Genomic DNA, 14,563 nt, shown 5'->3' with positions numbered 1-14,563 from the left:
GATATAATTGGAAAAAATTAACTTATTTCAAGACTAATATACTTAAAGTGTTTAGATTCTTTTAAATAGCTTTCTGGATTTTAGAGATAGCTTCTGCTGGCTGTAACCATTTAAGAGTCTTATTAAGAACTGTGGTGTGGTGTGCCCTTTTACATGCGGGGGAGATAGCTGCGTGTTTCTATGTTGGTCACATCTCAAGCTAAGCTTTGGAACCAATCTTGAGTTAAGTAAGGGAGGATTAAGTATTCCTAATCCATCATCTCAGTGGCCTTGTCATTTCCCCACCCAGCGTTCCTTTGTCTAGCTAGGACCAGATCACCTACAGTTTCTCCCCGAGCTGAGTTTCCAGTGGTGCTGTGCCTGGCATAAAGAGCTGTGTTCATACTGGTATTCTCGGGTCCCGGGGTTTGGTCTCTGAGTGTCTGGGGCTGGGATTCAGGTACAGGCACTGAAGACATTTGATGACATGCATGCTCTTGATATATATTACCAAACTGGCAGAGCTTTGTTTCTAAAGAGATGCAATTCTGTACTTCTTCTGTGGATACTAATAGAGGTAGCGTAAAAGGAAGCTTGAGAGTCTTTGGATTTTTAAAATTTTTAGGTATAGTTGGTGAAGTAGTAGATACAAATCATTTGTTATAATTGGTATCACCTCAAGATTAGAGAAATACATTAACCCTGTAGACACAGCTGGTGAGAATTGATTGTAGAACTTTTCTGAAATACATTTTGGTACTATATATGGGTAGCCTTAAAAATGTGTGTACCTTTTGACCTAGTACTTCTGCTTATGGGAAGTTATTCTAAGATAATAAAGGTATCCTGGCACTGTTATACTGAAAATCTAAAAATACCGTAGCTGAATTCACAGGGGATTGGTTAGGCAATTAATGGTTTGATAGAAAATTTCATACTCTAAAATTAATGTTATACACAAAAAATGTACTGGTATGGTAAAATGTTTGTAATTTATGGTTAAGTGTAAAAAGTAGGTTAGATGGTAGTATGTAGTCTGATCTGATTTGGGGGAATAACATATATCTGTATGTCTGATAGAAAAAGATTGGGAGGATGGACAACAACATTTAAATCTGGTTATTTCTCAGTAGTTTTATTTCAACTTTTGTACATTTATGTGTTTTCTAAAAATTTTATAACCAGCTTTGTTAAAAAATTATTTAAAAAAAACATTATGCTAAATGAAATAAGCCAGACCCAAAAGGATAAATATTGTATTATTCCAATTTCAATTGAATGAAATTCTAATTTCACTACCTGAAATATCTAGAATAGACAAATTCACAGAGATAGAAAGTAGATTAGAGATTTCCAGGGACCCAAGGAGTGAAGAATGGGGAGCTATTGTTTAATAGGTACAGAGTTTCTGTGATGGAAAATTTTGGAAATAGGTAGTGGTGATAGTTGCACAACATTATGAATGTAATTATTGTCACAGAGTTGTGCACTTAAAAATGGTTAAAATGGCAAATGAAAAAACTAAAATACAATTGAAAGTGTTTTTAATATTGATACTAGGCTAATTCTACCTCAGATTAATCTAAAGCATTTCTAAGATTTTGAATATAAGTAAGATTCAGAATTATTTAGGAAGATCACTCAGCAATTAAACCACGACAGTGGGTAGTAGGAAGAAGTGGGGCTGGTAAGGGTGCTGTTGAACCTGTCTCTCTACTTCCTCTGGGATGCTACAGGCTCTGTGGGTAAATGGTATGAGGAAATCAACTCAACAGCTTCTTCATGCCTCTTCTGTGATGTAGCCTTGGACCCAAGCCAAAAGTAACCAAGATAGCAGTTAAATAGATATTTCCTAGTTGCCAGGGAACCTTAATATAGCTGAAGAGCCAAGCCAGGGTACCTTAACATAGCTGAAGAGCCAAGCTGTGAGTCTAGCAGGAAACTGCTATATAAAGATTCTAGATCAGCAGAGGTAGAAATTGCTGGTAAATGAAGATAAAACTTCAAAGGTAGACATCATGCGCCAAAACATTTTGGAGGTAGAGACTTTAGTTCATACCAAAGAGTGGGGATAGGAAAATCATAATCTAAGCCACTTAAACATTCCCTGGAAATATTCTTTTCCCCTTTATAGTGTTTTTCAGAAGTCAAAAGCAATAGTTTAGTATGAAACTCAATTTGGTGGCTGACGAGCTATACCTACCTGCAGATGTATCAGGTATTCAGGGATGCGCTGGACTATGTGAAAGAACAGCGTGTAGATGTCAGATTTAATCTCTTCATCACCCTGAAAGAAAGAAAGGTGGAGTCACCTCTCAGCATCCTTCCAGCTGTGGCAGCAGAGCCCCAGTGTCAGTTCTACCAGAGTAGGAAGGGCTTACTCCAGGAGCATTTTATTCTTCTAGGTTATCGTGCAGCATTGATCTCTCCCTGGAGGGCCATGTGTTCAGGAATATGGACAAGGAGACAGCTGTTCTCCAGGGAGCATATCATATACTTCTTTTGAATCCACCCAACTTTCCAGACTCCTTCCTCAGTATCCCCCATCTAAGTACAGTGCTCAGAAAAGGGTACTCAAATTATGGCTGAGTTCAATGATTCATTAAGGTTCTCCAGAAAATAATCATTATGGTGGTTTTACTAATAGACTCTACCAGTCAGTTGGTGCCTCATGAGAGTAGGGTAGGGATTGTGACTAGAAATTGATCATCTGGTCCCACCACAGAAAACATATTGGGTTTTCTCCATGTCCCTTCCCTCTCCCTCTCCTTCTCTTCCTTTCCCTTTCCCAAATATTTGCTGAGTGCTAACATGTAATAAGCATGTACTGAGTTAGGAGAGGTGGCAGGGTAGAAGTAGAAAGTTAATAAGGCAGAACCCCTCACCACTTGTGAAGCTTGATGAACTTTAGGACTTCTAATGTTGTTTGTTCCTATTGATATAAATTAACTAGAATTGTCATATATTTATGTGTGCTTATTAAGCACCCAATATATCACTGCAGTAGCAATACTTAGCTGCATGACTAGAGCCACTTTACAATCTTATCAGCTGACAGACACAGGATGACCCAAGTTTAACATTCTAATTCATATCTTCTGAGCTTGGAAAAAACACGTTAAGTGTGCAAGTTGCAATCTAAAGATCTCTGCTTAGAACACCTGATTAGTTTGTCCATAGTTGCTATGGAATGAAACAGAAGGTAGGCAAGACAGGGCAAGGACCAAGGCAACATCACTGATCCTCAAGTGGGCTCCTTTAGCCCCAGGTAGGCATGTCAGTGGCTCTGTCAAAGCCAATCTCCAGCCTGGAAAACAAGCTCAAAGTGCAAGTGCCATACTTACAGTATGATGAGCAAGAGATATATAAACAAAGGAGAGTGTGTATATACACATAACTCACCTCCTTCAGAACAACCACGTGAACCAAGGAGATGCATTCAGGCAGGTCCCTCAGGTAGGCAACGTAATAATCCAAGAAATTATTCTTGAAAACAAATACAAAAAGGCATGGTAAGAACCTGGAAACAGGGAGGGAGCCATGTGTATTAAAAAAAGGAGTACTTTGTAGAGATCATCATAACCATTCTTTCATGTTCATTAATATCTTTTTGCGTTTTAATTCATCCTTTTTAAAAAAATCTTTTTGCTTTATGATAAACATCCTATAGGCTTGGGAACCAAAATTAAAGAGACCTGTTTTAATGAGAGAAGGGGAAATGAGAAACAAAGGTGAAGGGGGGGGGGGGGGCAACGCGTCACATAAGTTGAAAAAGAATTTTAAATTACTAAATGATAAAAACGCACATTATTTTTTGTAATTCCTGTTCATTTCAATCATCTATTTCCAAATGAGGAACTTTGCCCAGTCCATCTCCTGTTGTCTAGACCAGTGGTTCTCAACTTTTACCACTAAGACAAGGTAGATTCACCAGTGCAATATCTCCTCAGGAAAATAATTCTCAGATTCTACAGTTCTATTTTCATAGACATAAAAATTATCAGCTTAAGAAACTGTACTGAATACAGTAAATAAAAGTGATATTAGAAATATAATGTTAAATTCACTCATCTGTACAAATAAATCATTTGTGAACTTTGTATTGTTAACCCAGAGTTGAGAATTATTGATATGTAGAAGTTGATTACAGGCAAAATCTGGCTTGCAGGCCAATTTTTTTTTTTTTTTTAACATTTGTTCCCCCTATTATTTATTTTTATTCCATATATTCTACTTGTCTGTTGACAAGGTAGATAAAAGGAGTATTAGACACAAGATTTTCACAATCACACAGTCACATTGTGAAAGCTATATCATTATTCAATCATCTTCAAGAAACATGGCTACTGGAACACAGCTCTACATTTTCAGGCAGTTCCCTCCAGCCTCTCCCTTACATCTTGAATAACAAGGTGATATCTACTCAATGCATAAGAATAACCTCCAGGATAACCTCTTGACTCTGTTTGGAATCTCTCAGCCATTGACCCTTAGTCTCATTTCACTCTTCCCCCTTTTGGTTGAGAAAGTTTTCAACCAAAACCTTGATGCTCAGTTTCAGCTCATTCTAGGGTTTTTCTCAATTCCTTGATGCTGAGTCTCGGCTCATTCTAGGATTTCTGTCCCACGTTGCCAGGAAGGTCCACACCCCTGGGAGTCATGTCCCACGTAGACGGGGAGGGTGGTGAGATGGCTTGTTGTGTTGGCTGGAGAGAGAGGCCACATCTGAGCAACAAAAGAGTATCTCTTGGGGGTGACTCTTAGGCCTAAATTTTAAGTAGACTTGACCTATCCTTTATGGGGTTAAGTTTCATATGAACAAACCCCAAGACTGGGGGCTCAGCCTATAGCTTTGGTTGTCCACACTGCTTGTGAGAATATCAAGAATTCAACTTGGGGAAGTTGAATTTCTCCCTGTTCTCACCATTCCCCAAAGGGGGCTTTGCAAATACTTTTCCACTCACTGATTGAATCACTCTGGGATTCACTGGGGCATCACTCTGGGCAAACCAACAAAATCTCATGTCCTACCTGAGATTCCAAGTACTTGTGGTGTTCAGTCAAACTATCTACATAAGTTATGTTAGGAAATGCACTAGTCAAAATATAAATTTTGTACTAAATAAACATTTTTTGCTTTAGTCTCACACATAAGGTGACATTTAAAAATATTAATTACCATCTATTTTCAGCACCCTGCAGTAATGACATTCCTTTGTACATTTAGTCTCTATTATTATACACTTTAGGCATTCCTAGATTATACCATCTCAGTCTTTAACATCTATCTTTCTTTTCTGATTTCATTTATGCCCCCAGCCCTCCTCCCTCTATCATTCTCACGTGCAGCTTCATTCAGTGTTTTAACAAAATTGTATTACAGTTAGGTAGTATTGTGCTGTCCATTTCTGGGTTTTTACATTCAGTCCTGTTGCACAGTCTGTATTTGCAGGCCAATTTTAATTGATTCACAAAATATTTTAAAAATAAGAAAATTTCATGCAAATTTTTGGATTTCTAGCTTGTCTTAAAAATATCAGAAAATCTGGCAAGTCTAGTTCTCCTTTTCTGCATAATAATTGGATCAAGCTAAGTAATTATTCCTTGTAGAAAAGCACATATGCTTCACTTCGGCACACTTCCCAATGTAGTCCATACTGCATTACATTCAGTTCATTTTTGTCACTGTCTGACCTTGATAGACATTTACAACTTCTGGCCTGGATCATATTTTCAGGTGTAAAATATTAGAGAGTCCTCAAAACTTTGCACCTTTTCTCCAAGGAAGCAAAAACAAAAACATTCAAGACAAATAGCCACCCATCACATTTTTAAATATCTCTAAGGAATGAAAATTGTATATGAAAATATATACATATATTCAAACCATCATATATTTATTTAATATATAAGTACGTATATATGTGTGTACACACATGTTTATACATGTGTATTCAATGGGGTCAATATAGTACTGTATACTATATACTCTATACACTTTATACTCTAACCCTAATGTACAAAGTGATGAATTGGAAGTTAAAAGACCTGGATTCTAGGCACAGATCTACAATTCCCTAGCCAGCTGGGTGTGTCCACAGTTTTTTAATCTCTCTGGACCTTATTCCACTATGTGTAGAATGAGGAGGTTAGACAAGATCTTTGTGTTCCGCCAGTCAGAAATTCATTGATTATGGATTCTCCTTTAAGAAAAGGAGACAAGTGAGGCACAGATCGACATAATTCATGTTTATAGAAGATTAAAAAAAACAAAACAAACCTACCTCATCATTGGTCAACTTAAGGAATAAATCTCCAAGGACTCCCTGGCGTGGCCACTTCAGGACCCTTTCCTGCAAGGCATGAAGTAAATCCAGGTGCTGCTGGACAAGGTACCGTAAAGAGCCAGGGAAGAGGCTTGAAACAGAATAGAGATAATGACACAAACCAGGTGTAGAAAAGAAAAGACCCTACAAGAATATAGGTAGCAGGTCCTATTTTCCCAGTCAGCCATAATAGTCCAATTCACACTTATGCATTTAGGATTCAAACAAAAAATGAGTAGACCTCATGACAGATCTCTTCACACCATAAAAAGACCCCTTTGCTGATGACCCTTGTACAAATGTAAATTGAATTAATAAAGTGTACATCGCCTGAATGAACTTTTTAAACCTAAAATGGAGCACTATCATTCAGTGAAAACTTTAATGGGAATCTTTTTCAATGTTTTAAAGTTATTCCCATTTGATGGCAAAATAATCTATTCTAATTAGTGTTGTAGATGATTACTAAGGTGGCACTTGGTCATTTAGTCACTGCTACTTAGATAAGTAGAACACATTTGTTTAAAGCCAGCAACCAAAAACTCAGTGGTTTGGGGTATGAGAGTATTTTTTTACCCCTTTCCTTCAGTTTCTAAGAGGAGTTCTGGGGCAAGGACAGGGTCTTTTCCTGGAGCAGTTACAGACTAGGCCTGGCCTGCTACTCCCTGGAGTTTCACAGAGCTCTGTTCCTATCTCACCTCCCTCTCCATGGCTCAGTGTTCCTCATTTTTGTGCCTCATTTTTCCAGAGGGAATGGAGGGAGGAAGAGAGAAGCCAGAGAAGCTTGGGATGGGGAGGAGGGATAGAAAGAGAGTCATGGGAGAAAGAAGAAGGGGGAGTGAATGGAGAAGGCTGATTAAAGGCATTATAGGAATAAGGAAGGGAATTGAAGGTAGTTTTCCTTGGGCTTTCAAGACCACAAGCTCATCAAAGATAAAAGTGTTAGCCTACTTGTCACTAGGATCTACCTTATTTGAATATTTCTCCAGGGTCTGTTGAGAGTAAATTAGTGGAAAATTGGAGTGCTTTGCCAAACCCAGACAAGTAGGACTTTATTGAGAATAGTAGGAAAGACACCAGATTGGGAGGACTGGTTTGTTCAACCCATCCCCAAGCAAAGCAAATGCTCCCCTATGGCTGTAGCTCAGAGAAGATACACATCCCAAAACAGGGTACCCAGCTGAGTGAGAAAATGCAAGGATTCCTTCCACCCTCATCTCCCATCTATCCCCTTCCTGTTCCATGAGCTTCTACATACGTAAGGTCAGCTGATCCATCAAACACACAAGGGGAGCCCTCCTTATTTGAGCTATTACTGCTAAAAGCTTAGCAATTCCTGTCCAGATCAGAGGGGAATCTGGAGGGGTGGTCCAGGGGAACACTGACGAGAGAAGACCATAAACCTGATGAATCTTACTAAAAGAGTGATACTTCTGCACCAGCAAGACCTAGGTGTGAAAGGTTACTCCCCATCCAAACTATAAATTACTTTGGGTAATATTTCTGGTGTGACATGAAAAGATGTTAGGGTACTGTGGTGAGATAAAACTTTGTGATGAGTTGTCCTTACAGTTTAAGTAATATGCCTTGGATTATCTTTTCTCTCTCGCTCTGATTCTAGCTCCTTCCTTCCTTCCTTCCTTCCTTCCTTCCTTCCTTCCTTCCTTCCTTCCTTCCTCCCTCCCTCCCTCCCTCCCTCCCTCCCTCCCTCCCTCCCTCCCTCCCTCCATCTTTCTTTTTCTTTTCTTTTGAAAAGCTGCCTTTTCCTACAGTATGACCTGCAGAGTTAGAGAGCTGGTACCAATATCTTCCTAGTCTGTCTACTGGGGTAACTGTTTGAAATTTATGGATGGGATCAGAGAAGGCTGATGCTCCTATCAAGTATCTTGGAAGCATGTAAGTTACATTAAGAGCAATGGCCTATGATGGGTTCTGTACCAAATATTGGAAAAATGCCTTAATTTTGTTTTTTAATTTAACAAGGTGATTATTTGAAATCAGGTAGGAATGTGGAGAAGTGAGCCAGAAGGAGGGCAAGAAGAACAGACACACTTAACCTATTTCATTGTTTTGCCTACAGCCAGATCTGACTCCCAGAAGTAGACTATTTTTCATGAAGACAAAAGTATTAGTTGCTCAGCTTCTATACAATTTCTTCCTTACTGGAGGTGAAGTTATGGCCACACGAGTAGGCTATTCTTTTTAACACTTTCAAAGTTATTTCACCTTCCACATTTTAGTACTTGAACAATGGGGGAAATAAACTAAAAGCAACCAAGGAAAATCTACTTATAGTTTCAAATTAATAACTTAGCTCTTGCCAAAAAAACTCCTGATCCTCAATAGCAGGCTGTGACCATATTCCACGAGCACTGATAATTAAACACGTGCCACCGGGTGGTGATGTGTGGCCTAATGCTTGTTGAATTCTTGAATGTGACTCTGGGAGTTTAGCTTATGAGTCTGTTTGGCAGTCCTGTCCAACTAATTGTTGCCGCTGACCCGTGAGTGGTCAGAGAGGACTGTTTGATCCTGAGGTTGGGCCCCTGTCGGGGTGAATCAGACAAAAAACAAGCCATGAAGAACTGCAACTTCTGTGATCCTCAAACAGATGAATGAAGAACCTACAGGCTCTGCGCATCCTGTACTCCTGCAGTTTCCAGGGCTGTCAGTCGGAGGCAGGGCAGACTTGGACAGGCCAAGGAGCCTCTTGAGCACTTCACTATTTTCTAGGGAAAAGCTGAAAGTTTTATTTTATGGGTTTGTGAAGACTTGGCAACCTCTGGTTTGAGTGTCGAGGTATAAGTATAATAGGTGTTATTTTCATCCTCAGGTTACTTTCCAGCAGGGGTAGGAAGCACTGAAGCCTTGAGGTTTGTGATAGGAAAGGCAGAAAATGTTAAATAAATTTATTTTCGTCCCTCTATGAGGAAAAATATCAATACAGAAAAGGAATAATCTCATTCTGTTCTGCATTTCATCTAGCTGGTCTATTTAAAGTACATTCAGAGGCTTTAAAAAGCTAGAAAAAATAAGAAACATAGCAAGTAAAAGAGGGTAATGAAAATCTAACCCTAGGGTAGAAAAATGGCAGAAGTGCAGAGCTTAGAACCAGGAACTTCATGTTCAGTGCTAATTAAGAGTAATACTCGAATTGGGATAAGACTTTTCTCTGCTTGGTCTACGAAAAAAAAAAGAGGGTTAGCTTAGCAAATAAGTAACATGAATAACATCACAGATATGATGATAATCTTGCTTTCACTGAGCCATTAAAATTAAATAAATTTTAATGGTTATTCTCATATAAAATATAAAATAATTAAAATATAAAAATATAATAATTATATAAAATTGATAATTTTAATGGTTACTCTCATAGGATTTGGGGAAAAGGTCCACTTCTTCTTCAGCGAAATATCCTGAGAGACTATCCAAGTGAAGTAGAAAGTTACAAGAGGTCTTGACTCTTCAGTGAACTAAGAACATAGCTAGTATCCCTACATGCCAAGTCAGTCGAGATCCAAAGTACAAACTTGTGGGCTGTTCAAAAGGGACGCCTGAGTTTTGAAATTGGAAGGGGAGACAGAAAGTCTGTTTCTGACTATCTGAGAAACAGCCTATTGCCATTGTAGTCACAGTGGTGTCTTTGAAACCACTTAGTCCTTAGAGAAGGACAGAAGTGGTAAAGTGAAAAGAGTACAAGGTTCAAGGTCAGACAGGCATGGGCTGGAATTCTAGCACTAACTAGCTTTAAACCTCTCTGGGTCTTAATTTGTTCATCTGTAAGGTAGGACTCACAGGGTCTTTGTGAAAATTTAATGAAGTTATAAATGAAGTGCCCAACACAGAGCCTGGTTACTGTGTTGCAGAGTAAGCAATTACCCATTTCTCTCTTCCCAAATCCACTTCCCTCCCTGTATTTTCAAAATAGAAAGAGATGCTGCTGGCTTAGAATCTTAGATGTGGAAGCAAAGCCACTCCAAAAGATAGACCTACCTTTATATTTGGTTAACATAAACTAAGCAGGTCTTTGGCAGCAGCAAGATATCCAGCAGCCATAGAGACTCACCAAAGGGGCAGAAGAGGCATCTGAGAGGGCCCTGAAAGCTGGATTGGGGTCTAGGTGGGAGACTCAAGTGACCAGAGCAGGAAGAAAGGGCCAGCAAGAATCTGGATGGCCACTGAGAGGAAGTGAAGTTCAGCGCAGAGTCTCACCCTGTCACAGCTCTAGCCATACCACTTCACCCGTCTGTTCTTTGTTTGTTTACCTCAATTTTTCAATAAAATAATTATTGTGAATAGTCAAGCCTCTTGTGGGTTTATCAAGGAATATTTCCTCACCTCAGTCAGATATGGGGAGCATTGTGTTTTGGTGACTGGGTATATTGCTGGCAGCCACAAAAGCCAAGTAAAATGGGGGCAGGGAGATGATAAGGAGCAGAAGTATATGATAAGGGGCTTCCCTAGATAGATTGACAGTTTATGAACCATCAGCATGTATTTCCTTATGGAATATTTAAAGCAATAATACTGTATTTGTTCACTAATAATCCATTAGTGAGCAGTGAAATTTTCCATTCTCTTTGGCCTCTTCCTCAATTAATCTGAATGATTACATCTTTATTAAATGTCTTTTCACCAATTAATACTTTTCTCCTTCCTGCTTTCTCCTAACAGAGAGGGAAGCAGAGAAAAATCTAAATACAACAAAGAGATATAGATGGAGAAGTGTTGTAACCTTGGAGCTACTAAGCTGTTACAGTACATTGCAGACCCTTTGGAAACATGGCCCCACAACACACATGCTTACTACACACACACACATTACCAGTATTATGGGATCACCTGAACAAATAAAAAGAAAGGGTCTAGGGCCAGAGTTATATCAACTCTGTATCATTTATCCAACAGCCATTTAGTGTGTCCTCCCTCCACGACATCCATTCTCTTGGATGAGAGGGAGGAGCTCTCACCTCTGTGAGACCTGAGAGTCCAGGTAGACATACAGATGTCAATGCAGAGAGCAATGTTTCTCTCCCCATAGCACTTATTCGCCCTTTAGCTTCTTAACAGACACTCCAGGGTCTTGAAATGCCCAGAAGACCATACTCATATTTTTACCTGCTGAAAATCTAATTTTGAGACTTGCCAGGGGGTTACCTGCCACCACTGCCTGTTCTCTTTTCCAAGGCTGTTTCTAGAATTCTTCATAAGCCCCAGAGCCCCTAAAGTGGAAACAATAAACAACTTACCTTAAATCCTAATCTCTCTGAAAAGCAAAGGCAATGAATTCATGGATACCTTCTCTCTTTGGAATTCCTCTTGCCATCTGACCCCTGGAATGTTGCCTTTATCTTCAGGATTAGAGAGATGTTAATGACATATTTTCTTTCTGATTCGAGCAATTCTAGAGCCACTGTCTGTCTTTTAGCTTTAAAAACAAACCAAAGAAGGAATTCAATTTTTTTTTGTTAGAGAAGTTGTAGGTTTACAAAAAAGTCATGTAAAAAATACAGCGTTCCCATATAACCCCTCCTCCCTCAATTATTAACATTTTGCATTATTGTGGTACCTTGATGAAAGAATATTATAATTGTACTATTAAATTTAGTCCATAGTTTACCTGAGGATGTCTTTTTTCCTCCCATCTACCACCCTATTATTGGCACTTTGCATCAGTGTGGTATATTTGTTATAATTCATGAAAGAACATTTTTATAATTGTATGTTTTATCTTTTAATTTTTATCCAGAGTGGGAACTTTTGTTAACTATTTCTTCTCAATAAAAAGTTATCAAAAGGTATTGAAAGTAATACAAAGAAATGCCAAGAAGTTTTTGGAAGATGGAAAGCAGAATGGAGTTATGGTAATTGATTCAGCAGAGCAGAGGGTGCAAAAACTTGGTGTTCCCATTTGCAGATGGGAAATCTGCTGAGTAGCAGAAAGGCTCAAAAATTGGAGACAACATGCACCACAGAAAGTGCAAATAGTGGCAGTACTGAAAACAAGAAGAATAGTTGAAAATCTACATAAGGTCTCCAAGTCTCCCCCACCCCGTGCCATATGGCTTCCTCACTTCTATCTCGTGGGATATGGGAAAAATTAAACTAGATCCAGGCTAAGGAAATCAGTAAAGTGGAAGGCAGAGCTGAGACGCTAAAATGAAAACAAGGGGACTTGGAGGCCCCTTGCATATTGAAGAGTGACACAGCTCTTAGCTCCTTTACCCTTCAGGCCCCAGAATGCTAACAGCCAAGCCTACACTCTCCAGCGGGAGGATCTTGAGAAACTGAACTGCCTGAGTAAAGAAGATCTACAGAGACTGACATAAGGGGCTCTTCTATGGAAAAGTTAATTTGTCACCCGACTAGCCTACATTTATTGAAGCTCATTCATTGACAAGCTTGGCCAATACAGAACGTCCAGGTGTTTTGGTTTTTTTCAGAGCTTCTCTCTTATAAAATAAATAATTAGCCAACAGTTGTTAGACATGTAAAGAAAGCTTTCAATATAAAATAAAGAGAAAAAATGTGTACACATATACTTAAAAAAAAAAGAAAAACAGAGAAGGGAACCCCTGAGCAAACAGAGATAATGCAGGAAATAAAATAAAATTTTTAAAAATCTTATAATTAATCTCCCCAAAGAGAAATTAGAAAATATTTCAGCTGTTTAACAATTACAGGGTGCTATATTTAAAAAAAGAGAAGAATCAGGAAAAAAGAAGAAAACCTTTTTACGTATATTTAAAAAAAGGTAGCAAAAATTAAAAGGTAGATTATAAAGTCAAGGAAATCTCCCCCAAAATAGAAGAAAGACACAGTGAAGAAAAACAAAAGAAAAAAAGATGGCAATGAGAATATCAATCCAGGAGATCCAATGCTAGAAGTTTCAGGTAAAGAGAGAAACTAGATGAAAGGATATGATTAAATACATAATAGAAAAAAGAAAAAAAATGGATTTCTAAAGGAAAGGACCCATTGAATGCCCAGCACAATTAACAAAAAAGACTTTCACATCATTGTGAGGCATATCACATCAATGTGAAAATTTAGCACACCTAGGATAAAGAGTTCATAAAAGTTTCCAGAGAGAAAAATCAAAGGTTAGAATAATACTGAACTCCTTCTCATAGCAGCATTGAAAGCTGGATGACAATGCAACAATTACATTGAAATTATAAGGGAAAATTATTTTATATTCATTGTGATTATCTTCCAAGTATGTGGAAGCTATTAGAGGATGTGCTCCATCACGACAAGGGAGTAAACCAAGAAAGGACATATGAGATTTAAAAACAAACAAAAACAGAATAACCAGGAATCTAACATTAGGTAGAGGTGAAGGGAATTCTTAGGAAGGCTGGGAAGTCCCAGCTTGACAGCAGTGCAGTGGGCCAGAGTTCCCTAGGGCAGATGCCCTAGAAAAAAAAAGAATGTAAATGATAAAGGTTTTTTTGTTACATTGCTGAGAAAAATTAAAGAAAACCTGTATAAATAGGGAGATATGCCATATTCTTGGGATAGAAGACTCAATATCATCAAGACGTCAATTCTCTGATGATTGAAATAAAAGTAATACAGAGCCCAGAATTAGACTCATCCATATAAGTGGTCATTTGACTTACTCCATGCAATTCAGTGGGGAAAGGAAATTATTTCCAGTAAATGGTGCTGAAATAACTGGATAGCCATATGGGGTAAAAAGAAACTAGGCCCCTACCATCCCACCATTCATCAAAATATATTCAAGCAAGGCCTAAATGTTAAAGCTAAAACTATAGGGATTTTAGAAGAAAACATATGAGAATATCTTCATGACCTTGGGGTAGGCAAAGACTTATTGGAAGCATACAAAAGTCACAACTATTCAAAACATTGTGATTGAAAAGTAAATTTGGTTGTTTCTATGATCTGTCACCTTTTTCTAAGTATACCTAAAACTGTGACTAACAACAACATATTGTTGTCTAATATACAGATCTGTATCAAGATATAACATGGACAGTGAGAACATTGTCAAGTCTTTAGGAAATTTAATATAATTTTGAAATAATGAATAACATTTTACCCATACAAATTTAGCTAACAAAAAGAGAGAAAATCCCTAAAAGAAAAAAAAAAAGTCACAGCTATTAAATAATTGTTTTAATTGAGAAATTGGACTACATTAAAATGAAAAACTTTTGGTCCATCAAAAGACTATTTTTTTAAAAAAAAGACTATTAAGTAGGTAAAAAGGTAAGCCACAGACCGGA

General features: G+C 38.1%; 2 protein-coding genes across 3 annotated transcripts in view; one reads left to right on the top strand and one right to left on the bottom strand.

The window, feature by feature from the left end:
* Positions 1-14,563, top strand: part of DHX57 (DExH-box helicase 57) — a 176,037-nt gene that overhangs the window by 2,319 nt on the left and 159,155 nt on the right. The window lies entirely within an intron of this gene.
* Positions 1-14,563, bottom strand: part of ARHGEF33 (Rho guanine nucleotide exchange factor 33) — a 53,948-nt gene that overhangs the window by 24,105 nt on the left and 15,280 nt on the right. For both annotated transcript variants that reach the window (XM_077134052.1, XM_077134053.1), the window contains 4 exons: positions 11,607-11,736; positions 6,264-6,396; positions 3,382-3,465; positions 2,183-2,266 (listed from right to left, as the gene is read on the bottom strand). In XM_077134052.1, the coding sequence (XP_076990167.1) occupies positions 2,183-2,266; positions 3,382-3,465; positions 6,264-6,396; positions 11,607-11,736 (431 nt within the window). The remainder of the gene's footprint in view (positions 1-2,182; positions 2,267-3,381; positions 3,466-6,263; positions 6,397-11,606; positions 11,737-14,563) is intronic.

Source organism: Tamandua tetradactyla, chromosome 17 (assembly GCF_023851605.1).
Source record: "Tamandua tetradactyla isolate mTamTet1 chromosome 17, mTamTet1.pri, whole genome shotgun sequence".
NCBI classification, from domain to species: Eukaryota; Metazoa; Chordata; class Mammalia; order Pilosa; family Myrmecophagidae; genus Tamandua; species Tamandua tetradactyla.
This window is presented reverse-complemented; position numbering and strand designations above follow the sequence as displayed.